Genomic DNA, 25,427 nt, shown 5'->3' with positions numbered 1-25,427 from the left:
TATGATTTAAAAAGCTGTAGCGTCCGGGCGCGGTGACTCACGCCTGTAATCCTAGCACTCTGGGAGGCCGAGGTGGGCGGATTGCTCAAGGTCAGGAGTTTGAAACCAGCCTGAGCAAGAGCGAGACCCCGTCTCTACTATAAATAGAAAGAAATTAATTGGCCAACTAATATATATAAAAAAAATTAGCTGGGCATGGTGGCGCATGCCTGTAGTCCCAGCTACTTGGGAGGCTGAGGCAGTAGGATTGCTTGAGCCCAGGAGTTTGAGGTTGCTGTGAGCTAGGCTGACGCCACAGCACTCACTCTAGCCTAGGCAACAAAGCGAGACTCTGTCTCAAAAATAAATAAATAAATAAATAAAAAATAAATAAAAAGCTGTAGCTATAGCAATCTCATATATTACTCTTATGCATCTGTTAAAATCTAAATCTAAAGCCACCTCCTCAGTGAAGCCTTCACTGGGTGCCCCAGGCTGAGTAAGTTATCTGTCCTCTGTGTACACATAATTTGTAATTTGAGTCTCTGTAATTTTCATCTGCATAAATTCAGTGGATGTTATCTCTTTTAGTGAATTTAAAGCTCTTTGATAAAGGGACTGTGTCTCAGTCCTCTTTGTACCTCCACAATACATGGGCCAAAGAAAGCTGGTAACAGTGTTTGTTAAATGAGTAAATAAATTAATCAATCAATGATGTTTAAAGTAGAAAGAGTATTTGAGGGGAGTAGATGAAATCATAAGAAAGGGACCAGATTGTGGGAGCTTTGAGTTGTGGGTAACATAACTGGAGCACATTGTGAAATAGCAAAAAGAATATGGATTCTCATGTGACCTTAGGAAAGCTAATAATAATAGCTAATTTTTATTGAGGGTTTAGTTACATGCTACGCACTGTTCTACATGTTTCATTTTATGCATTCCTCACAGTAAGGAGATTCAGTTACTCCCATATTACTGAAGAGGAAACTGCGGCACAGAGAGCTAAGTGTCCTTCATAAGATTGCACAGCTAGCAATAGTGAAGTCTAGGTATGATTCAAGTGTAAACATTTTTAATGATGGTTACAGAACTGCCTCTAATTAGTTATATTTAGGCAATTTATCTAAGCCTTAATTTTTATTTGTAAAATGGGATTTTTAGAACCTACCTTGTAAGATTTTTTTTTTTTTTTTTGAGACAGAGTCTCGCTCTGTTGCCTGGGCTAGAGTGCCATGGTGTCAGCCTAGCTCACAGCAACCTCAAACACCTGGGCTCAAGCAAGCCTGCCGCCTCAGTCTCCCGAGTAGCTGGGACTACAGGCATGCGTCACCATGCCCTGCTAATTTTTTTTGTACATATTTTCAGTTGGCCAATTAAGTTCTTTCTATTTTTGGTAGAGACGGGGGTCTCGCTCTTGCTCAGGCTGGTCTCGATCTCCTGAGCTCTGAGATCCGCCCGCCTCGCCTCCCAGAGTGCTAGGATTACAGGTGTGAGCCACCACGCCTGGCCAAGATTGTTATGGTAATACAGTAAGATGAAGTATATAACTGTCTAGCATAGTACACGGCAAAATATATGTCTCAATAAACAGTATTTCCTCCCCTCTTCATCAAAGGTTTAAAATAAACAAATTTTTGAACAAGATACGTAATGAGATTAGAACCACGCTTTTCACATCATCAAAGGAATACTAAGGGATTGTTTCCTTGGACTATCTACGAAGCAGTGGGCTGTCCACTGGGAGACCACATGAAACGGCCTTACATGAATTCTAGAGGGTGGAACGTCCAAGACACATAAAAAAAAAAAAAGCCACTCTGACCATTGGCGTATTTGTTGACTGGTTCTGTAGGAAATGCAGGAAAGCTTAGGCAGCATATTGTTTATGTAAAAAGAGTGAGTCTAGGGAGTCTGAATTTAGTGCAATTATCATTACTAGTCACTTCTACTTAAATAGCGGGCAAACCAACATGGCTCCCTTTAGACCTTAGAATGAAAATCTTCCACTTTAGAAGAATTCAGAGTCACTACAGTATTTATGTTCATTATGCTGCAGTAGAATATGGGAACATGGCCAAATATTGTTCTGGATGTTTCTGTGAGGATATATTTGGATAAGATGTACATTTCAATTAGTGGACTTTGAGTAAAAGAGATCACCCTCCATAATGTAGGTGGGCCTTGTTCAATCTGTTGAAGTCCTAGAAGGAACAAAGGAACAAAAGGCTGATCTACCATAAGCACGAGAGAATTCTACTAGGAGACTACCTTAGGTGCTAAACTACAAAACTGGCTCTTGCCTGGTTTCTAGCTTGCCTGCCCACTAGGAAGATTTTGGACTTGTCAGTCTCCATAATCACACGAGGAAGTCCTTAAAATAAATCTCTTTCTCTTTACAGATGGTCCTCTATTTACAACGGCTCAACTTGGGATTTTTCAACTTCACAACAGTGTGAAAGCAATACACATGCAGTGGGAAGTATACTTTGAATTTTTTTTTTTCTTGAGACAGGATCTTCCTCTGTTGCCCAAGTTAGAGTGTAGTGGCATCATCATAGCTCATGCAACCTCAGACTCCTGGGCTCAAGTGATCCTCCTGCCTCAGCCTCCAAAGTATCTGGGACTATAGGTGCACACCACCACACTCAGCTAATTTTTCTGTTTTTTGTAGAGATGAGATTTCACTATGTTCCTCAGGCTGGTCTCAAATTCTTGGTCTCAAGTGATCCTTCTACCTGAGCCTCCCAAAGTGCTATGATTATAGGCAACAGCCACCATCCTATTTTGAATTTTGATCTTTTCTCAGGCTGCCAATATGTGGTAGCAATATGTGCAATGCTGGGCAGTAACATGAGCCCCAGCTCCCAGTCAGCCACACAATCAGGAAAGCACACAACTGATACCTATAGTATACTGTGTTGCCAGGTGAGTTTGCCCAATCATAGTAACATAAGTTCTTTGAGCACATTTAAGGTGGACTAGGCTAATTTACGACATTCAGTAGGTTGGGTGTATTAAGTGGATTTCCAGCTTAAGATATTTTCAGTTTACAATGGATTTATGTAATGGATGTAACCGATCATAAGTTAAGGAGCATCTCTGTGTGTGTGTGTGTATATATGTATACATCTTATTGGCCTGTTTCTCAGGAGAATCTTGGCTAATGCACAGGTATTCTCTTATATTTTATTAAGTGATCAAAGAATGGAACTCTGTTGTAGCAAAATGTTATTGTTATGTATGTTATCGTTGAAATACTGAAGATGTGTTATGTATAATCTCAAATTTATTTCCTACTACAAAACCAAATAATTCATTTTTGTTCATTTAAATGTATTTTGATTTAAAAAATCTGTGTTTATATTTTTGGAAATGGATAGCAGTTAGCTTAATACATTACAAATTAGCCTCAAATTTCTCATTGAAAGTGCCTCTAGGCCATGGCATAGGAAATGGGAAATGATGATGGGAAATGGGAAATAGCTGTCAGCGTCTTGGAGAAGAAAGTTGCTGTGTCCAAAGTCTTCATCGTACAGCTTCAGTTTTTCTGATTCACTTGCTGCTAAAAAAGTGCTTAAGATTGTTGTAAGACCATGTAAGACTGACTATGGCCTTAAGGGGGATGCTTCCATTAACCTTAAAAGTCCAAAAGATATTGTTACAGAGAACAACTGACCTAGGGGATAGAGAATGGGGAGAAAGAGATCTTTGAAGACAAAAATTCCATTTATCTGTGATTTTGGGGGGCAATCTTGGGAATCAGTTATATCATCTCAGCACTCCTTATACTGAAATGGTATTCCACAGATATGTAGAAATTTACAGGATAAATGAAGTCCACTTTTCTCTGGAGTCAATTTTTCAGTTTTCTTGGAAAAGATTAATGATTGTACATGGTCAGTAAGTTAAAACAATTACTTTGTATTAAAACAAGCATCCACATATTATGGTGCAGAATGCAAAACTTGCATAAATTTTACAAAACTTCTAAGAAAGTTTGCACTTACAAATGAGTAGCTTCCAGTGAGTTCCTAGCCACTATCTACTCTCCAACCCAAGTCAAGATTGTAGTCCTCACTCCCCTCAGCAGGACACCTTTGATGGAAAAAGTTTTAAAAGCATGGTTTTAAAATAGACTGGCTTATAAAAGTGGCAAGTATTTAAGAAGAGAGAAGACAATTAGCTCCATTTGAAAGATCCCCCATCTTTCAAATTAAAAATGAAGTAACACCCACAAAGAAGAGGCCATAGAAAGCAAGAGCAATGGACAGAGTATGTTAATGACACTACTTTTTTGGTTTTGCTTTCCTTTCCCCATAAAAGTCCTCTTTTTGGTAAATGTTATTTTAGTTCTCATTTCAAGAACTAACATTTATTGAGAACTTCTAATCCAGGTCTCTAGATGGGTTTTCATAATTACTGTTTTCAACAACTCTATGAGACACACATAATAAATAATCTAGTAAACAGCATGGATATACTCCAAGTTTCCAAAGCCCATGGTTTTTGCACATCGCCATTCTGATTCCCATCATCTTGTCCTCCTGCTTTAATTCATAAAGCACATTTACTGGGCAGTAAACATGTCAAAGTTGAATGTATTCACATCCAAGTAATACTGTACTGTTGTTTTCAAAGCAGTCCATGTTTCATGAGCCTGCAACAAAAGGAAACACAAGTCATGATCTCTAAGTATGTAGAATACATGTTGCATCGGCTATTCTGATTATCATAAAGATATTCCTAAAAAAAAGTCTGGGAAAAATATAATGGAAGGATTATATCAAATAGGGTTTAGTTTTCACACTTTTAGTCATCTGTTCACTTCAAAGCTCAAATGTTTTTTAGTGTTTGTGAGGCCACTGCATAAACCAATGTGGCAGACAGAGTCTTGCTACATTATGGTGTCTGTCAGTTGATCCCAAAACTGGTCTACAAGTAGAGGCAGGAGTGTACTTAAAAATTTCAACATTCTATAAAGAGGACACAGTCTACCAGCCCATGTAATTATTTAATTTTCCAAATAAACAAATGCCTTGTTTTAATACCTCTAAATGATGCCTGTAAGGGAAAAATAGGCATAAAACTAGATGCATTATTCAGCTGGTGGTTTTCATCAGCAAATTCTAAATAGAAACAAGCCAATCCTGGTAGACCAGTTAAGACCCAGCCATGTGGAATAAGGATAGGATTGAGGCCCCATGAAAACAAGGACATTCAATTTTTTATGATTATACAATCCTCATGCCTGGTGATAGTGAAAGCCCGATACATGTAGAAAGAAAGAATGAATAAGTAAAGTAATTAATTCATTCAGTATGGAACTTTGTTTTCTAAATTGCTAAATTGTAAGAGGGAAATCATGAATAATTGAAATCTTCAGATAATTCAGCAATTTTATTTGGCCCAGAGTTTCTATGTTTTCTTTCATCAGAAAAGTAAACATGGAATGAAATGAGCCAACGCAAGTTTCTTCTTTATTTCTCTTGGAGTGGGAATACAAATGAGTAGAAAATTGTACAAAAGGCAAGCAAATGAAGGAACAACATTAAAGACTTGGATAATTATCAAAGAGGAAATTTAGCTACTGAATGGCTGAGAGTGAACTAAAATCTGATCACTCTCCATTCATCCACCTGCACAAACATGTAATAATTATTAAGCCTTGACTACATAATAGTCATTATGCTAGGTCCTGAAAATAATTACTTTAATGGATAAGACATGGACCTTACCTTTGTAGTCTAGGTTGAGAGGTCGGGTACACAAAACAAATAATTCCAATTGACATTTTGAGAGCTATTCTTATGTGAAATAGCACGAAAACAGGACAGAAGAAAGGACAGATGCCTCCTGGGAAGAAGGAAAAGGCTTCAGAGAGGAAGTGACATTTGAGCTTAGTCTTTAAGCAAGAGGTGGAGTTTACCAGGCAAAAAAAGCCTCTTCATGGGGACGAAAGAGCAGGTATAGCTTAGAATGTCTAGAGGGGAGAAATTAGGGCTAGGCTAGTGCTGTGTTAATGTCAACTGATGCAATGCCCATTTAAAAAGGTAAATGGTGAAGGACAATTTGTTTCAAATACAAATACCTGATCAGCCAGTGTGTTTCTCCACATATTCGGATTGTGATCTGGGTCCCAGTAATCCTGCAGATACACATTCCTTTTGAGATGTAGGAACTGGTTTGCAGGGTCTTCCAACAAAAATGGCACTCCCAACGCTCCTACAATTTAGAGTCAGAGAGCACAGCGTCTTTTAGGGCAATAGTTTACATTTCAATGTTTCCTCTTAAAGAGACTCAGCTTTGGTCTTTGGCAGGCTGGAAGCCTGAGAAGGAAATTCTGGAGAAGTTAAGCCCTGAGGGAGATGGCTGCTCCTTGGGCCTTCGTCACCGTTCTACTATCACCACTCAGTTTAGCTTGCATGTAGTTCAGCATGAAAACCAGTGATGCATGGTGGAGGAGAAGGATTTCAAAGCTTCTGTACATGCTTGGGGGCCTGCAGACCTGGATTTAAATTCCAGCTATATTTGCTTTTTTGAGAAAGTTGCTGACTTTCTTTGCATTCAAGTTTTCTTATATGTAAAGGGATATAATAATACACACAGGATTGCCATAAGGACATAAACTACCGGATCAAACCAGGAGTCAACAATCTCATTCGTACTTTCCTATCTCTCTAAAATAGAACTTATCTTTTAGTTTGAAGTAGACTGCTCCCAAACCTGACACTGTGGTTTAAATTGTTAGTATTGGTGGATCCATCCATAAATCAAATCAGCTTATATTTTGTATGTCCAGGATTAAGAAGAAAAATGATGATAATCTTTTTTTTTTGAGACAGAGTCTCGCTTTGTTGCCCAGGCTAAAGTGAGTGTCATGGTGTCAGCCTAGCTCACAACCTCAAACTCCTTGGGCTCAAGCAATCCTACTGCCTCAGCCTCCCGAGTAGCTGGGACTATAGGCATGCGCCACCATGCTCGGCTAATTTTTTTCTATATATATTAGTTGGCCAATTAATTTCTTTCTATTTTATAGTAGAGACGGGGGTCTCACTCTTGCTCAGGCTGGTTTTGAACTCCTGACCTTGAGCAATCCACTCGCCTCGGCCTCCCAGAGTGCTAGGATTACAGGTGTGAGCCACCGCTCCCGGCCGATAATTTTTTAAATCCATACTTTTTTAAGATCTTGAAAATTTTAACAGTCTATATTGTGTTTTTATTCTTTTTTTTTTTTTTTTGTTGTTGTTGTTTTTTTTTGAGACAGAATCTCGCTTTGTTGCCCAGGCTAGAGTGAGTGCCGTGGCGTCAGCCTAGCTCACAGCAACCTCACACTCCTGAGCTCAAGCAATCCTCCTGCCTCAGCCTCCCGAGTAGCTGGGACTACAGGCATGCACCACCATGCCCGGCTAATTTTTTTGTATATATATATCAGTTGGCCAATTAATTTCTTTCTATTTATAGTAGAGACGGGGTCTTGCTCTTGCTCAGGCTGGTTTTGAACTCCTGACCTTGAGCAATCCACTCGCCTCGGCCTCCCAGAGTGCTAGGATTACAGGTGTGAGCCACCGCGCCCGGCCGATAATTTTTTAAATCCATACTTTTTTAAGATCTTGAAAATTTTAACAGTCTATATTGTGTTTTTATTCTTTTTTTTTTTTTTTTTTTTTTGTTGTTTTTTTTTGAGACAGAATCTCGCTTTGTTGCCCAGGCTAGAGTGAGTGCCGTGGCGTCAGCCTAGCTCACAGCAACCTCACACTCCTGAGCTCAAGCAATCCTCCTGCCTCAGCCTCCCGAGTAGCTGGGACTACAGGCATGCACCACCATGCCCGGCTAGTTTTTTCTATATATATTAGTTGCCCGATTAATTTCTTTCTATTTATAGTAGAGACGGGGTCTTGCTCTTGCTCAGGCTGGTTTCGAACTCCTGACTTCAAGCAATCTGCCCGCCTCGGCCTCCCAGAGTGCTGGGATTACAGGCGTGAGCCACCGCGCCCGGCCGATATTGTGTTTTTATTCTTAAATAAAACACAGTTGTGTTCGGAATTGCAATTTGATTTTATATAAAGAAAGAACACACTTACTCTGGTCCTTTAAAAGGCAACAATACAATCTGTTTATTGTTTGTGATAAAGAAGCATTTATTACAAAATTTAATTGTAAGAAATGTTACATTAGACACTCAACAGCCTCTTCATTAACAGGCTTCTATTGACACACACTTTGTATGAACCGGGATTATAGCAAACTATGAGATATGAAAACTCCTCTATATAGAGCTTTCTGTTTAGCTGGGATCAAGGGTTGAGATGCAAAACAAAACCAGGCAACACAGGATTTGATTATGCTAAAGGAATTTAAAAGAAAGTGTTGTTATTGAGCACTGGGGCACAAGCAGACATTTTCATGGTCAAGGATGTTGCTTAACCTGTTCTTTGAAGGGAAGATTAGATTTAGCAGGAAGGGAAAAGGAGCAATTTTGAAAAATTTTAAGCCAGAGGAATGATGTGTCTCTTTATCTGAAAACAATAGTCCCTTCTTACTAATGTCAAGGTAAATTGTGAATCACCAGCCTTGGGACTAGGGTGAGAAGTGGCTAGGTAGAAGAGTTTTACATATTAAAAAAATCAGCTAACATTTAACTTCAGAAGATATTAGTGACCGATGCCAGAAGTAATACTGTCCTGCTGTAAACTGATCCAATTTAATACAATCCAACTAGCTTGTCTGTAGAAGCCATTCTCTAAAATGGTTCCCAAAGATCACTGCCTCCTGGTATTCATATTCTTGTGTAATTCCTTCTTTTATGTAATAGGGCTGGCCCGTGTAAACATAGGATATTGTGGAAATGACAGTGTGTAATTTTTGTGGCTGGGATGCAAAAGACATTAGAGTTTCTGCCTTGTCCTTCTCTTGGACTCCTTGCTCTAAGAGCAGTCAGCTGACATGTTGTGAGGACACTCAAACAGCTCTGAGGAAGCAGCCCGCAGGATAAGGAAATGATGCCTCCCACCAACAGGTATGTAAGTGAGCCACCTGGAAACCTGCTGTCTTTACTTCAGTCAAGCCTTCAGATGACTGCAATCCCCACAGACATCTTTACTGAATCATCATGAAAAATCCTGAGCCAGAACCATTGAGCTTAGCCACTGCCAAATTCATGACCTTGAAACTGAGATAATATATGTTTATTGTTTTAAGTTGCTAAGGTTTGGGGAAATTAGTTATGCAGTAGTAGATAACTTATATGATGCATTATAAGCACTTGCTAATGACAAGGTAAATTGCTAATCACCAGGCTTGGGACTAGGGTGAGATAAGTACTTAGGGTACAAAATACAAAAGGAAACTCACTCTCAGGATTATGTAAATTTTGTGTTCTAAGTCCTTCACTTCCCTCACCCTGTTCCCTGCTCTGATAATCATCATTGCATGAAAAGATAAACAAAAATAACCCTTGCCAATCACTGCATGATAGACAACAAATAACCCTTGCCATTAAGGAACTAACATTATAGTCAGAGTTCAAAGATAATTAGAAGAAGACATACTGTAATCAGATCATCCATAGTGAGGTAATTAATTCTGATATTGTCCTGGAGACCTCAAGAGAAATTGGTTTTGAGTTGGGCTTCAAATGTATGTAAGGTTTCAACAGGGAGGAGGTAGGGAGTGGCAGCAAAGTGTGTGGATTCCAGGCTGAAGGAAATTGGAGAGCCCAGGAATGGGGAAGCACAGTAAGATTCCGGGTCATCACTTTGCTAATGTGATTGAAAGGTAGGATGGTGGTGCAGATGTCGTCAGAGAAAAATGCTGGGAAGATAAGTTGGAGCTTGATTCTGAATGATTTTAATAGTCATACAAAAAAGTTTGGACTTTATTCCACAAGCAATTAATGATCATTTCTGAACCAGAAATGATAGGAAGAACCAGTTTTACTTTTCTAAAAATTGTTTTTATTATGACAAAACATACATAACATAAAACTTATCATTTGAGCCAGTTTTGAGTGCACAACTTAGTGGCATTAAGAGCATTCACATGTTGTGTAACCATCACCACCATCTATCTCCAGAACTATTTTATTACCCCAAGTAGATATATTCTATATTCCATACTCTTTAAACCATAACTCCCTGTGAGCCACTCCCCCAGCCCCTGGTAATCACAATTCTACTTCCTGCCCCTATGAATCTGCCTATTCTAGCACCACATGTAAGTGGAAACATAAAATATGTATTCTTTTGAATTGGCTTATTTCACGTAGCATAATGTCTCCAAGTTTCCTCCATGTTGCCCAGGTCTCAGCATTTCATTCCTTTCTAAGGCTGAATAATATTTTGTAGGTATACACCATATTCTGTTTATCCATTCACCAGTTTACTTTGAAAGATCCTTTTGTCAGTGGTGTAGAAGACAGAAGATAAAAGGAAGAGAACAAAGCAATGAACATGAGAGCAGAGACTGTACTAAGAGTCCAGACGAGAGATAAGTAGTCCCTGAATCTGGTAAGAGACAGGATTGATTTGAGAAAGATCGGAGGGAACCCTCATTTATCTGGGCTGTCTAATATGGACTAACCAGCTTTGAATTTTTGCTTTTAGCTGACATGTGCTAATAGGTCACTTTTTAGATTTCTCTTCATACTCTTTGATGAGAAGGTGTTAGTTATAGTGTTACATATATATGTGTTATTATTCTGTTAAAAAAGACGTGTTTTTCAAAACAAAGTGAGTAGCTATGCAAAGTAGATCTAAAACCATCCATAGATAATAAATATTTCTAAGTAAATGGTGCTTAAGGTTATAATTCACAGCTACATGATGAATCCGTAGTAATTGCTTAAGATAGTATTATTTGGAATCATCTAAAAATAAAACCAGTATTCTGCACCACAATTATCCTGGTGCAATGTACAATCACTAAGAAAGAAAATGTTTTGCATAAATCTTGGCAGAGAAGCATGCTTTAAAATATATACCATAGCTATTTCAAGCTCTAATAATTCTGTCTTTTGTAAATCTCTTATCTTTTTGCTCATGGAAAATGTTTTACCGATACAATCTCCTCCTGCCTAGGACAAAGCACCTACCTCAGCATTATAGGCCCAACAGGCATCCAATAAATATTAATTGATGGCGATAATAACATCACCCACGAGAGAGACGGAAAGTAGTATTTATTATCCTACTTTACAAATGAGAAAATTGACACATGGAGATGAAATGACTCACTCAAGGTCACATAGTAAGTTAGTGGCAGGGATGGAAATAAAAATGCAAGTAATATAAAAGGGCATGCTATTATCCTCTCTGCTTGAGAAATTTCTCCTCCCTTTTTCACTCTGCCTGATCAACCTTGAAAGTTAGTGAGAGCAAGACCAGAGTTTTCAGTTTGTGATTCTGTATAATACTGCTGGGGCTTGAAAACCAAACCCTGAGTTTTATTGCTTCGTTGGTTTTTATATTGGTGTTTTTTTTTAGTGTAGGTATTATCAACCATGTTAATGCCTTTTTTAAACTTTATGATCGTAAACTATGAAAAATATTTTTCTCTCCTCTTTCCAACTCCCTATGTACCCTCCTTTTCATCCCATATCATAGTTAGTTTTAATTGGATCTGTCAATGTTCTATGTAAACATTTTTCAAATATCCTCTGTAGAAAATTCTGTACAGTAGAAATAAGGTAAATACTTTGGAGTATGGAGCTATTTGGGACTATAGTTCTCTTTACACAAACCAAGAAGGATCAGAGATGCAGAGTCTTTTTCTGGCCTTGCCAGTGACTAGCCAGGTCATCGAGCCATTTCTTATTCCTGCACCTCGATTTTCTGTTCTGTGAAACGAGTGTGGGTTATATGGTCACTAAGGTTTCTTCCATCTGTAATATTTTGAACTGGAATGTATTCATAGCAAATAGATCATTAATCAAAAACTCCTTTCTCTGCATGATATCGTGTCATTGGAAGCATATAAAATATGCTAAGTGAGCACAGTTCCTAGTGCCTTTAAGGGACTTACCGAGAAATTCAGCAGTGAGACAGAAATAAGTGCAAGAAAGATCAAAATAGACCTATCCAATAATTAAAGCAAAACAAATAACAATGTATTCACATTATGCACAAAGGGACAAGTGTTCAGCAAGGACTAATGAGTAGTATGAGAGTAACAGAAACTGCATCATTAGAAATGAAAATATTCTCTGTAATCCTAGCACTCTGGGAGGCTGAGGCAGAAGGATCACTTGAGGTCAGGAGTTTGAGCCCAGCCTGAGCAAGAGCAAGATCTTGTCTCTACAACAAATAGAAAAATTAGCGGGGCATGTTGGCAAGTCCCTATAGCCCCAGCTACTTGAGAGGCTGAGGCAGAAGGATCGCTTGAGCCCAGGAGTTTGAGGTTGCTGTGAGCTATGATTAGGCCACCACACTCTAAATTTGATGGTGGAGAAAAGACCAAATATTCTACATACTATGCACATGACTATGAAAATAGTACTTGTGGTATGAACCTATATACTAAAAAACCAGAAAATCTAATATGAAACAAAGATACAGAATTAAGGGGTGGAGTCTGATGGCAGATTTGTTTTCTTTCATGTAGAGGAAGTTCATTTAGAGTAATCTCAGGTTCCTCTTCGTCCCTGGGAAGGGGTAGTGTTTGATTTAATTGGTAAATCCAAGAAGTATAACTTGTCATATCCACCTCAGTTCTTTCTTCTTCTTCTTGAGAGTGAGATGCTCTCATAGGACACTTTCTCTTCTGGTTCTGCCACCTGGAATTGGATATTAAGTTTGCCAAATTCTAGGGTCCAGTCATCAGGTACTTTATGTACTTATGCAAAGCTATATTTTTCAAATTAGCCTTTCTTGGGAATAAAGGAACTGGATTGCCTTCCATAATCATTTTTGGTTTATTTCTCAACTTGATCGAAACCAGGACAAAAAGGAAGGTACTATTTTTTGGAGGAGAGGTGAGGGAAGAGTGGCTTAGAGAACTCAACAATTTGCTGTCTCAGAAACTCACTCAGAAATAGGGGGGGGGGGAACCAGCAGAGCACACATGAGGGCACTCCAACCAGCAGGAACTTGTCACCCCCTGCATAGCCGTAACCATGAATGCCTTCCCTCATGCAACCTTCAACATCTGTATGTCTCTGAAATAAATGTAATGAGATGCACTGAGGGCAAAAGACATAAAATACTGGCAGATCCATAGGAAAGGTCCACTGTTAGCTATTCCCCTTAGGGTCTGAGTGATAGTGATATTTGTGGTGTTACTTGATACTTGGTCCTGGAGATGGAGAATAAGCACTATAATCTTGCCTCATGTTAAAAAATACTTGGGTATGACATGTACTCACCAGCAAATTGGTATTAACGGATCAACACCTAAGTGGACATATAGGAGTAACATTTATCGGGTGTCGGGAGGGTGGGAGGGGGGAGGAGGGGATGGGCATACACAAACACAATGAGTGAGATGTGCAACGTTTGGGGGATGGACATGCTTGAAGCTCTTACTCGAGGGGGGCATGGACAATATGTGTAACCTTAACACTTGTACCCCCATAATATGCTAAAATAAAAAAAAATACTTGGGTATGGAATACTAAAAGTAAAGCACTCAGCACTTACTATACATATTTTACACATTAACTGCCATGTGAGTTGTATTTAACTCATGCTAGTTTTGAGCCAGGGGCCTCGTGGACCATAGGTAACTCACACACCTCTTTACCTTGGAAGCCTCGGGGCGTGCAGGCAAGTCACGCTGCCATGCCGTAGCATACACGTTATGTGATGGGCGGCCCCCTGGGCAAAACCCTGCAGTTGGTTAGTGAAAATCTTACTTGTTGATGTTCTTATTGTTGCAATTATTGCAAGTATTGACAATTTAGTTGCATATAACTCACAGAAAACAATAAAAAATAACAAATTTTTCATTAAATTAAAAAGGATCATTTTGTTTTCAAAGTTTTTATTCTATTTTTGTAATAAAACATTGTAGCCCCAAGGAAAAATATTTTTTCCTAGTGTGGCAATCTGTTAAAGAATAATATTTATTATTTACTATTTTTAGTAGATTGAGTGTAAGTCCCTGCCTTTAAAATGTTTATTTTTTTTTTACAGATGAAATATGTGTCCAGGAAATAATGGACACACATAAATTAAATACTGAAATAAAGTATAAATGATCATTAGGAATTAAGTTTAAAAGAGGATCAGGAGAAGAGGATATACAAATGTCTGGGAATAGGATGAAATTATCAAAAATCTCTGTAAATGTAGGAGAAATTTTATGATTTTGTGAGAGATTAAAATTGTCATGTTTAGGTTCATTTTCTTATACTTAAATATTCTCTGTGTTAAGTAAATAATTTCTTTACACATAATGATATAGTCCTTTTCTTTCTTACCACTCTTTTTTTTTTTTTTTGAGACAGAATCTCACTCTGTCACCTGGGCTAGGGCTAGAGTACAGTGGCATCATCATAGCTCACAGCAACCTCAAACTCCTGGGCTCAAGCCATCCTCTTGCCTCAGCCTCTGGAGTAGCTGGGACTATAGGCATGCATCACCATGCCCAGGTAATTTTTCTATTTTTTTTATAAAGATGGGGTTTCGTTCTTGCTCAGACTGGTCTCAAATTCCTGGCCTCAAGCAATCCTCCCTCTTTAGCCTCCTAAAGTGCTAGGAGTACAACAGGCATGAGACACCACGCCTGGCCTCTTCCCACTCTTAACTTTGGTCACTGACCCAAAACTTTATGCTGCAAGACAGAAAAGTTGTATTTAGCGCAATGGATTCTCTCACTTTGTTTTTAATTCAGACAAAATTTGGTGAGAGAGAGAGAGTGGGAAGGAAGTAATTTAGGTTAGGAGAGAGAAAATGTGAAGTAGAAAATGAAGAGAAAGGAAGAAGAAGAGAGAAATCCAGAAAAGAAATCAAAGAAAGGAGAAAAAAAGGGAGATTACAAGAGACAAAAGGCTACAAAGGATAAAAAAGCCACAGGGCAGATAGCGGAAGTAAAATGACAGAGGGCAAAGGGGGTGGATGGAAAGGAACTGGAAAAACACAGAGGTGCTGAACTGCACGACCAGCCCTCATAATCTGGTTATATTCAAAGATCTGTTGATAGAATGCTTTTGTAACTGAACTTTTAACTGTGGAGCGTCCACTTTACTGTCATTACAATCGCTGATGTGTTGAGTACTTTACAAAGTCTACAGGAACTAGTATCATTTGAGTTTAACTCAAATCTGTTCTAACCTGCTCTTAACACACATACTAGGACACAGGCACTCACACACACTACCACATAATTTCCCTGGACATGTTTTTGGAGCTGTCAGGTCTTTTATTATTTTTAATCTTGTGGACGAAGAAATTCATAACTCATGAAAGGCAGCATTTCATATGATTCAATAGTGACTACTTCTGGGTCACTGCCTATGTGTGTTGATGGGATCCCCGTCTCTAGTGCCATGACAAATGATGCCATGTGGGTAGGAAAATAGTTTTTCTGCAACATCCAGAGTGCTCAATGAATCTAGTCATGAGCAATGACATTTGTTTCTCCAACCAAACTATTTACCAGTTTATTCTCACTATGCGCTTTCTTGAGAGCATCGATCAGTCACAAGCCCAAGTGAGCAGGTAAAATTAAGAACAAAACCTTACAAAAAAAACCAAAACTGTGTCAGGGATTATGGACTCCTTAAGGAATTGGAGGGCTGCAGGGATGACTAACAAGGCCCAGTCTTTCTCTGGTGGAGAAGAAAGCAAAAACGGAGGAACTGAAGGTGCTGACAGGGTTGTGGGGGAGAGTATGTGAGCTTTAAAGCTCTTGTCAATAAACAAAGCAAAATTAAAAATCTTTCAAGACAAATTGGCATTGGTTACTAACTGTGGCATTAGTAACCAAAACCAGAGCTGGAACTACGAGAGAAACATGGATCAAAGGTGGTTTATTTTTCTCTCTGTCTAAAACCAGAAGACATACTTGCACTTTATGGACAGATCTGATGGCAGGTCAACAATATGGGCATAGACCCCCCAAATTGTCTCGTGTGTGGTCAACTCCAACTGCCAAATCAAATCATAGAAGCATGATTGAAAGCTAAGGGAAAAAATAAATCTATTTTTCAATTGTATGAGAATGACAATGAAAGCAATCCTTCAGAAAAAACACAAATTAGAAACAACCAAAACCATCAATATAATTTCTAATAATGTTCAAGAATTGGTTCCCTTAGAGAAACAGTTTCCAAATATGTTTATTTTCCATATTTCCTCTGTATGTGATATGAGGCTGTTTGATTTTATTATTTAATTAATTAATTTATTTATTTTTCTTCTCCAATTCTTATTATTATTATTTTTTATTTTAGCATATTATGGGGGTACAAGTGTTAAGGTTACATATATTGCCCATGCCCCCCTCCCCCCTCGAGTAAGAGCTTCAAGCATGTCCATCCCCCAAATGTTGCACATCTTACTCGTTGTAGTTGTATACACCCATCCCCTCCTCCCCCCTCCTTCCCCCTCCCACCCTCCCGACACCCAATAATTGTTACTCCTATATGTCCACTTAGGTGTTGATCCGTTAATACCAATTTGCTGGGGAGTACATGTGGAGGCTGTTTGTTCCATCTCCATTGAGATGGAACATGTTAAATTTAGTGCTACTCTTCACCATTAGCACAACCAGGAACTGTCATCGAAGGTCCTTCATGTCCTGGTTCTGCTCTATTCTGTCTGATAAGGAGCTCCCTACCTCCTACTCTTTTCTTGTGGTACCAACGGCTACAGTACTGACCCCACTGTTTCTCCAGGGGGAGATCCTGCCCTGTGAGCTACTGCCCACCCCATGTCTGGCACTGCAGTGCCAGAGGGGACAGTTTGTGTAGCAGAAAGAAGAGTTTTGTCCTCAGAAATTCTAGATGTAGAATCTGGATTTGAATGTGGTTTCCACCCATGATTAACAGTGTAGCTTGGTCACTTAACTTCTCTAAGCCCTCAGTACCTTCCTTGTAAAATGGGAAGCATAGCACCTATTTTCAGAGTGATCATGAGACTTGATTAAGATAACATATGTGGGCCGGGCGCGGTGGCTCAAGCCTGTAATCCTAGCACTCTGGGAGGCCGAGGCGGGCGGATTGCTCGAGGTCAGGAGTTCGAAACCAGCCTGAGCAAGAGCAAGACCCCGTCTCTACTATAAATAGAAAGAAATTAATTGGCCAACTAATATATATATATATATATATATATAAAATTAGCCGGGCATGGTGGTGCATGCCTGTAGTCCCAGCTACTCGGGAGGCTGAGGCAGAAGGATTGCTTGAGCCCAGGAGTTTGAGGTTGCTGTGAGCTAGGCTGACGCCATGGCACTCACTCTAGCCTGGGCAACAAAGAGAGACTCTGTCTCAAAAAAAAAAAAAAAAAAAAAGATAACATATGTAAAGCTCCTGACACATAAAAATAACTTAAAATAGTGGAGTTAATATTTGTGATTTTATTATAGGAGAAGGCAGTTTTTGACCTGAATGTTTGGGGGCGGGGTAGTATTTATTTAGCTTTTAGATCAAATTACGGTACTCGAACTTTTAATTATCTGACCAGGGAATCAGACCCAGTGTGTCTAAGTTACTATTTTGAAAAAAAAAAAAAAAAAACAGTAACCATTTTGGGACACTGCTCATAAATTTGCTTACTTGAGTAAGGCCTTTCATGATTTTTGGCCTCAGCAATTCTATCAGAAAAACGGATAATGAGATATTCTCCCTACCTCCCTTAAATGAAGCTCTAAAGAAATTTGTTAGACAACAAATCTGTAATGGAGAAAACATTTTTTTAATAATTACAAACTTTCTTTCTTTAATTGTTGTCTTCTTATGATGAGCACAAGGGCTTTAGGGAAGCGCAGATGAATAAGCTACATTCATTTTTAAAAGAAAAATGGGTAAAAGAAGTAAAGAAAATTGATTTAAGCTATTTTTTCCTATTCTAGAGCCATATGATTTAGAAAATGCCAGTTAAACCAGTTATTAGTGTGATGAATGAATCTGGTTCTGAAGACTTTAGTCATCTTAGTCTGAAAGCAGTAAAAGCTACTGTCCTGAGGTATGAAGGGCTCACCCAGCAGGGTAAATGTCCTTCTGTCCTTAGTTTTTAGTTCTCCACTTGTTATTTCATGAATTTCAACTAGATAACTTTATTATTATTTTTTTAAAGTCGAGTCAGTCAAACTAGTTGTCATTACAACGACGATAGACATATTTGTAATCTCAAATGGAGTTGGTTTATTCAAACTTATTTCCCAAGAAAGTCTTTTAAGTCTCTTAAAAAATTTTGCAGAACCACTTTCCTTTGTCAGATATTTTTGAGCCTGCAGCAGCCACAGGTGAATGTGGATCAGCTGCAGTGCTTTATCCTTGCAAGCACTGACCATTACCCCCCTCTAAAGCCACTTTATGGATCAGTGGCCAGGGCAAAGCATTACACTGATGAGTTATGACCAGCCTATGAGTTTAATTTACAGTGAGCTCAGACACTCATTTAAACTGAGCCAGCCTCACTTTCTTCATCTGGAGATGTGGGCTGTAACTGTGTATGATGTACATGCCTCAGTGATAACTGCTTTATATAATAATAACTTGGCTAAAACTGTCTAAATCATATATTTAAATATGACCCAAATGCAAAGTGCAATGTTGATGATGAAAACTCTTTATTAAAGTTATTTCTATGCTTAGAAATTAAAGGCCCGTTATACACACACACACACACACACACACACACACGTATACATTTAGCCGTATCTATCTGTGTGTGGGAAGGGCTTCAAGAAAAATATAATTTTTTTGCACGAGTCTCAAACTTATCATAGAAACAAATGTATTAGGATTTATGCATTGTCATCAGAAATATTTATAAATTGTAGGGGTTTATCTGTGAAGGTAAGTTTTACTTTTGTAAGTATTTTCAGTTTTTGTTTCAACAAAAACAAGTGACCTCTCAGTTCAGTTCTGATATAAGCCTCTGAGTTACTGGGTCAATCTGGCAGCAAATCACCTGGCCTCCATTGCCTTCACTGATCTGCCTTTAAAGTACCACTTTGAGCTATAGCTTGCCCTAAAGGTTAATAAATTCACTCTCCCAAAGTACTCTGAGGTCTTCACATAACGGTACTATGTAAGTATTACAGTTTCTCAAAGATACTTTAAAATTTTCTTTGTTCAAGGACATCAGAGCACTTCTTTGGAGGCAGCAATTAAACAGACTTTTTTTAGCAACAGTAACATGTTAATATGTTAACACATAATTAAGAATAAAATGAACACATACACACAATTAATATTAATGTGTTCAAAACAAAAGCACAACACAATAGTCTGATTCACCCAGTGCTGTAGAATAGCTCTATGGATAAATCGTGTTTGCTTATTTCTTTAAAAAGGCAAAAGGGATTATCAACCCGACAGTTGTAAAAGCCATGCTAAATAAAAAAGAAATAGGTTCTTACCTATAAGCAGTGTTGAACACAGGGCTACTTGAAGCATTTTACAGGCCATGATCCTCCTGCTTTGGAAGAAAAAATATTTGTTTATTTCAGTTCAGCTGGAGCAAAGCTGAAGAGTCTATCAGATACTTTTCAGGAGTATAAAGCATTTGCTCCATACCTGGAAGCCCTGTGAACTGAGACAAGTCATGGAGAGGACCTTGCTTGCGGTGGTTTTTTATATGTGTCCTGACTTTTTACCCTTTGGACTTTTTGAATTGACTTTTTACAGGCTGTTCTTTTATGGGTTATTTACTAACTTTACCATCTACACAGACTAGTGTAGATGAAATGTGAAAAAAAAAAAGGTGGAAAAACTGGATCATGCATTCATTGTTGGTAAAAATGTAAAATAGTACAGCCACTTTGGAAAATGATTTGGCAGTTCCTTAAAAAATCTGACCGTATTTTTACTGTCCAACCCAGCAATTGCACTACTAGGCATTGTTCTCAGAAACGAAAACTTATGTTCACACAAAAACCTGTAAAAATTGCTCATAGCTGCTTTATTAGTAACATGCCAAAATTGGAAACAAACCAGGTGTCATTCAATAGCTGAATGCTACAATGTGGTACATCTCCAACATGGATTACCACCAGCATAGATACAACATGAATGAATTTTAAGGGAATTATGATGGCTGAAAAAAAGCCAATTCCAAATGGTTACCTACTGCATTATTCCATTTACATAACCTTCTTGAAAATAACAAAATCATAGAAGTGAAGAATAAATTAGTGGTTGCCAGGGATTAGGGATAGAGCAGGGAGGACAGGTATAGTTTATAAAAGGGCACTATGAAGGGTCCTTCTGGTGATGAAACCATTCATTATCATTACTGTGATGACAGATAATGTGAATATAAACGTGATGAAATTACATAGACCTAAATATGCATATCACACACATACACACACACACACACACACACAAATGAGTACAGTCATCCTTCAGTCACTATGGGGGATTGGTTCCAGGATCCCCAAGATATCGAAATCCGTGTATGCTCAAGTTCCTGACATAAAATGGCATAGCATTTGCATATAACCTATACACATTCTCTTGTATATTTTAAATCACCTCTATGTTACTTAAGATACCTAATACAATGTAAATACTATGCAAACAGTTGTACTACATTGGTTTTTAAATTCATATTATTTTTATTATTGTACTGTCATTTTTTATTGCTTTTTTTCCCAGTATTTTTGATCCATGGTTGCTTGAACTGGTGGATATGATAGGTAACACGAGGGAAATCTAAATATGACCAATAGATTACAATAAATGTCAATATCCTTGTGATATTGTACTATAGTTTTGCAAGATGTTACATTGGGGGAAACTTGGTAAAGGGCACACAGGATCTCTCGGTATTACTTCTTACAAGTGTGTGTGAATCCATATATCTCAAAAATAAAAAGCTTAATTAAAAACAAGGAGTCTTTAACTGCATTGTAATATTTACTTGCTTCCAACAAAAGCACATAATCAATAAAACCAGAACACTACTTTCATTTTTCAAAAGATCACCCTTTTCAGTGGCTTAATAGCTAACTACACTACTCATCATACAATTTAGTCTCATCAAAATGATATAATCTGTAATGCATAGGTATAGATATATAAAAATGGTAGAAAACCACTTTCTTGATGTCTGCCTTTGAATTATAGAGGATGTTCAGAAATCTAGATCTACCTACCTGGGAGTCATGCCCCCATTCACTGATGGATGAAAGGCTTGGGAAGACAGGTATCTGAAGCACAGATACCTTTGCACAAGCACAGCAAAATCTTGGAAGCCTAGCCCATGTGTCCATCTATATAAGATTTTGGAGATGGAACAATCATTGCCACAAGTCTGTAAATCCCTCCCTCCCTTCCTCCCTCCCTCCCTCCCTCCCTCCCTTCCTTCCTCTTTTTCTTTCTTTCCTTTGTGGAGAAGTATAAATTTTAGTTGTGTGATAGACTAGAAGAATCTCAAGAAAAACAAGGGAAAAAGACCATTTTTAAAAAAACTTGAAGGTCATAGAACGAAAAGAGAAATTTTTCTTTCTTTCCTCTACTTCTGTCATTCTTCAACTTTTGGACCTAAAGTGAAGCTGGTCTGGAAGAGGGATGGGAGAGGGGGTTTGCTTCCTATCTTTTTTTTTAACTTTACTTCTCTCAATGAATCATTCATTAGTCAATTATTTTGGATGCCATGTATAATGCAAGTATAAAATAATAATAGCTCTTCCATGAACTTTACACATATTGTCTTATTTAATCTTCACAGCAATTCTGTGAAGACAGTATTATTATTTTGTAGATAAATAATCTTAGACTCAGAGAGGTTTCATAAGTGTCCTAGGAATGTTCAGAAATTACGGAGGGAAGCTGTGCAGCAGAAGTAGAAGTGTTGCACATGCACAGAAGCAAGAGCCAGTGAAATGAAACAAATTAGGTGAGATTGGCCCCAGATGGGTCACAGGTGAATGTGGTCTGGGAAACTCAGTTTTATAGCAGTGGTATAGATGTGACACAAGATCTTTCATGAGCCAGAAAATGTCCTTTCTAGTGGACAAAGACTTCCTTGATCTTCTAAATCAGACTGGGCTACTCTTTCTTACATCTGCATACCTTTAGTAGTTGGGCCATGTTTCCTCGCATTATGGTGGCATATGCATAGTTCAATATTCCTGAGCAGATTACAAGTTTCCCAAAGGCTGGTACTACTTCCTACTCCTATTTGTGTGTCTTTAGTGCCTAGCACAGTGCCTGTCATATAATAACCCTAAATTGAGTCAATATTTTCCTGCACTGGTCTATTGATTTATAGCCTTATCCAGTTGGCTGCAGAAAAACATAATGTAATATACCAGTTTTGTTTTTATGTTGAGATGGGCTTTTGTTTTCCCCAGAGCTTGTCTCTTCTCATGATCAATGAAAGGAAAAAGTTGGAATCTATAAAAATTGGCAATCTTAATTATAAAGACAGAAATGCTCTTTGAAATGAAATTGGAATATCTATCTTTGAAAATAGAAAGATCAAGTGGCATGAATTAATGAAGCTCATCAATTGAATCTGTTTACCACTTTGATGCTTTATACTTAGAAATCATTACTTTAATATGATATGATAGACCTTGGTAAGCTCTCACAGTCTCTTTCATATCAATGAAGTACAAATGTTAGAAGAAAAGCATGTGAAATCAGATCCAACATTAAAAAAATTTTTTTAAAGGAGAAAAAAGAAAGGAAAGAAAATTTTATTCTACCAAGGAGCAAGTTGAACTTAGTTTCTGCTCTGAGTCATGCAATAAGCACAATCAGACCCAATAAACTGCAAAGCTTTTGCGAATGCTCATTTATAAGATTCTGATAAGAAGTGATGGAGGGCATGGTGCAGCTTGGCATGACTCAATGTCATCACCAGCGTCAGTAAAACGTGGAGGGTCAGCCGATGTGTTAGGGGAGGAGAAGATATTAACCCTTACTAAACATTGTAATGAACTTCAACTATTAATGCAGTCAACCTGTTGAAAGTGGACTGGTGATAGCACTTACTTTCATGAAGTTGAGATTCTCAAAGAGAGAGCAGCTACATCAGAACAAAATTCTACCATAGTACCTCGTAGGGAGTTATTTTAAAACTGACTTGCCTGCAGATATAGGTTTGTTATAATTTATATTCTGAGTATAGTGTGTCATCATTATCAACTCAAACTTCTTAGGGGGTCCATTTTCTTCCTAGGACTGAAGGAATATCCTTGCACCTGGGGTTATTGGCTGACATTTAGACACAGAATGTCACACAACCACATCCTAAGAATGAATAAGAGTTTCTGTAAAGTCCTGAGCTATATGCAGAGAAGTAGCTTTTTAGCGAGGCACAAGATGTCAGATTCAGACTCAGTTGATGTAATGCAGAAACTACTTTGGAATAACTATGTAGAATATGACTTTGTCTTGGAAGCTGGAACTTTTTTCATTTTTTTTCTCAATTTATGAATAAATGTAAGGCTTGCTAAAAACGAATAGGAGGTATTTTCTCCCGCTAACCTTTCCCCTCAATTCAAGTACACTATCCTCTCTCTTACCATCGTGTCTATTGAAGCTTAACTGCTGCTGTCACCAGGATATGGGGGCATATACCCTCCAAATATTAACAGTAGGAGCTGGATTAACTTGGAAAAATTTGCAAAAATGTTAGAGAAGTGTATTCTACCCTTGCACTGATTTTTACTGTGGTTGCTGCAGACTTAAAAATTTGCTACAGGTTTAATGTACTTTGGAAACGTAGTTTAAGGACTTGCATAATAGACTTCCCTTTTAGCAGATGTAGGTAGCACGGGGTCTTCGAAAGATTGAACTGATCCTACTTGGTTTGGGGAAGAGGAGGACGCCCCATTACATGGGGATTAATTGTCATCTTAAGATCTAGGTCAGGCATCCTCAAACTACAGCCCACTGGCCACATGCCGCCCCTCCCCCCAGGACATTTATCCAGCCCTCCGGGTGTTTTTGGGCCGCTGCCTGTCCTGCTTAGCAGCTGACTTGTCCCAGGCCCACAGTGCGCATGTGTGGAATGTGCGCTGCACTGTCCAATGGCCCTCCAACGGTCTGATGGACAGTGAACTGGCCCCCTGTTTAAAAAGTTTGAGGACCCCTGATCTAGGTCATTCATGTTGTCCAAGGTCTCCTTCCCTGCTCTCTTCCCCATTTATTTTCTAATTTTTACATATACCACCAACTAGTATAAAATACAGAAAGTGGAGAATTTACAGTTTTATCCTTCAATTCATTCATTCAGTAGCTATTTGTTGGTCACTTCCTATGTTCTAGGTGCTTTCCAAAATCCATCTATTTTGAACACATTCCATGTGCATTGTTCCAAATATTAGAGTTACAAGGAGACAGCACAAGTTTTTCTTGTGTGTGAGAAGATAATTTCAGGGAAGTTTTGCCAATGAAGTGAGTTGGAATTTTCCATGAGGACAATTGAGTTGTGGCAGGAAGAAAATTCCAGAATGGAAAGCATGGATAAAGATTGGGGAGCTTGAATGGACATGATACATTAGCCAGATACCATTTGGAGCTATCACAATAACATTTGTGAATACTGGCCTACTTATCAAAATTTTCTATGTTACTGATGCTCAATGATTTCAGCAATTTCTATTAGTTGTCACTATAAACAAGTTGGAATAATTTAAAGACGTGTCATTAATACAAATGTACACAGTCTAGCAGTTTAAGTAAAAATGCCAATCTGTTTTATGATATGGTGTTGGAATCACACAGCTTCTTGATTAAGCTTTGAGGTAATTCGTGCCAAGGCATTTTTTCTCGTTACACTCTGAATAATTGATAGTTGACAGTATGTGACATTTATTGAGCATCGGCAATGTGCTTACTCACTTACAGAGCACAGAACTATCAAGGGACCCTGCCCAATTGGCTCACTATCAAAACACAGTCTGTCATTTGTTAAGTCTTCCGTGCTTCACTAAACTAAAAGCCAAAAAAAAAAGCATTTCTGGAGATTCACTGTAGAAGTGAACAGGGCCAGATTTTCTCTGCAGGTAGCTCTGTGGACGTTAGTATTTGTTCCATAGGGAAGCAATCTGTTCCCACAGTTCTGGTACTATCAGAAGATAATCTACTGTAGATTTGAAGTAAAGGCTGTTCTATCATTTTATGATGCTTTTCCTGCTGCAACCTGTAATTGAGCACTCAGCAGTGTGACTCTCCCAGGATCAAAATGTAAGTACATGTGTTTCAGCCTAGTGTATATAAAACCAACAGTTGGATTCTCCAGGGAAAGGCTAAGCTTTGAAAGATTTAAAGTGTTGCTTGAAATTCCTGGGTCCTTGAGGAAAAGATGGGAGACCTAAGATATAACAGA

General features: G+C 38.3%; 1 protein-coding gene across 1 annotated transcript; it reads right to left on the bottom strand.

The window, feature by feature from the left end:
- Positions 1 to 4,307: 4,307 nt before the first annotated feature.
- C1H3orf85 (chromosome 1 C3orf85 homolog) lies at positions 4,308 to 19,726 on the bottom strand. Its single transcript, XM_076001294.1, has 4 exons — positions 19,658 to 19,726; positions 19,501 to 19,559; positions 6,068 to 6,201; positions 4,308 to 4,636 (listed from the first exon to the last, which is right to left on the bottom strand). Exons 2-4 carry the CDS (start codon positions 19,547 to 19,549, stop codon positions 4,547 to 4,549), a joined length of 273 nt encoding a protein of 90 aa, XP_075857409.1. The 5' UTR covers positions 19,550 to 19,559; positions 19,658 to 19,726; the 3' UTR covers positions 4,308 to 4,546.
- Between the last annotated feature and the right edge of the window lie 5,701 nt (positions 19,727 to 25,427).

Source organism: Microcebus murinus, chromosome 1 (assembly GCF_040939455.1).
Source record: "Microcebus murinus isolate Inina chromosome 1, M.murinus_Inina_mat1.0, whole genome shotgun sequence".
Taxonomy (NCBI): Eukaryota; Metazoa; Chordata; class Mammalia; order Primates; family Cheirogaleidae; genus Microcebus; species Microcebus murinus.
Note: the sequence above shows the minus strand (reverse complement) of the source record. Positions and strands in the feature narration are given on the sequence as shown.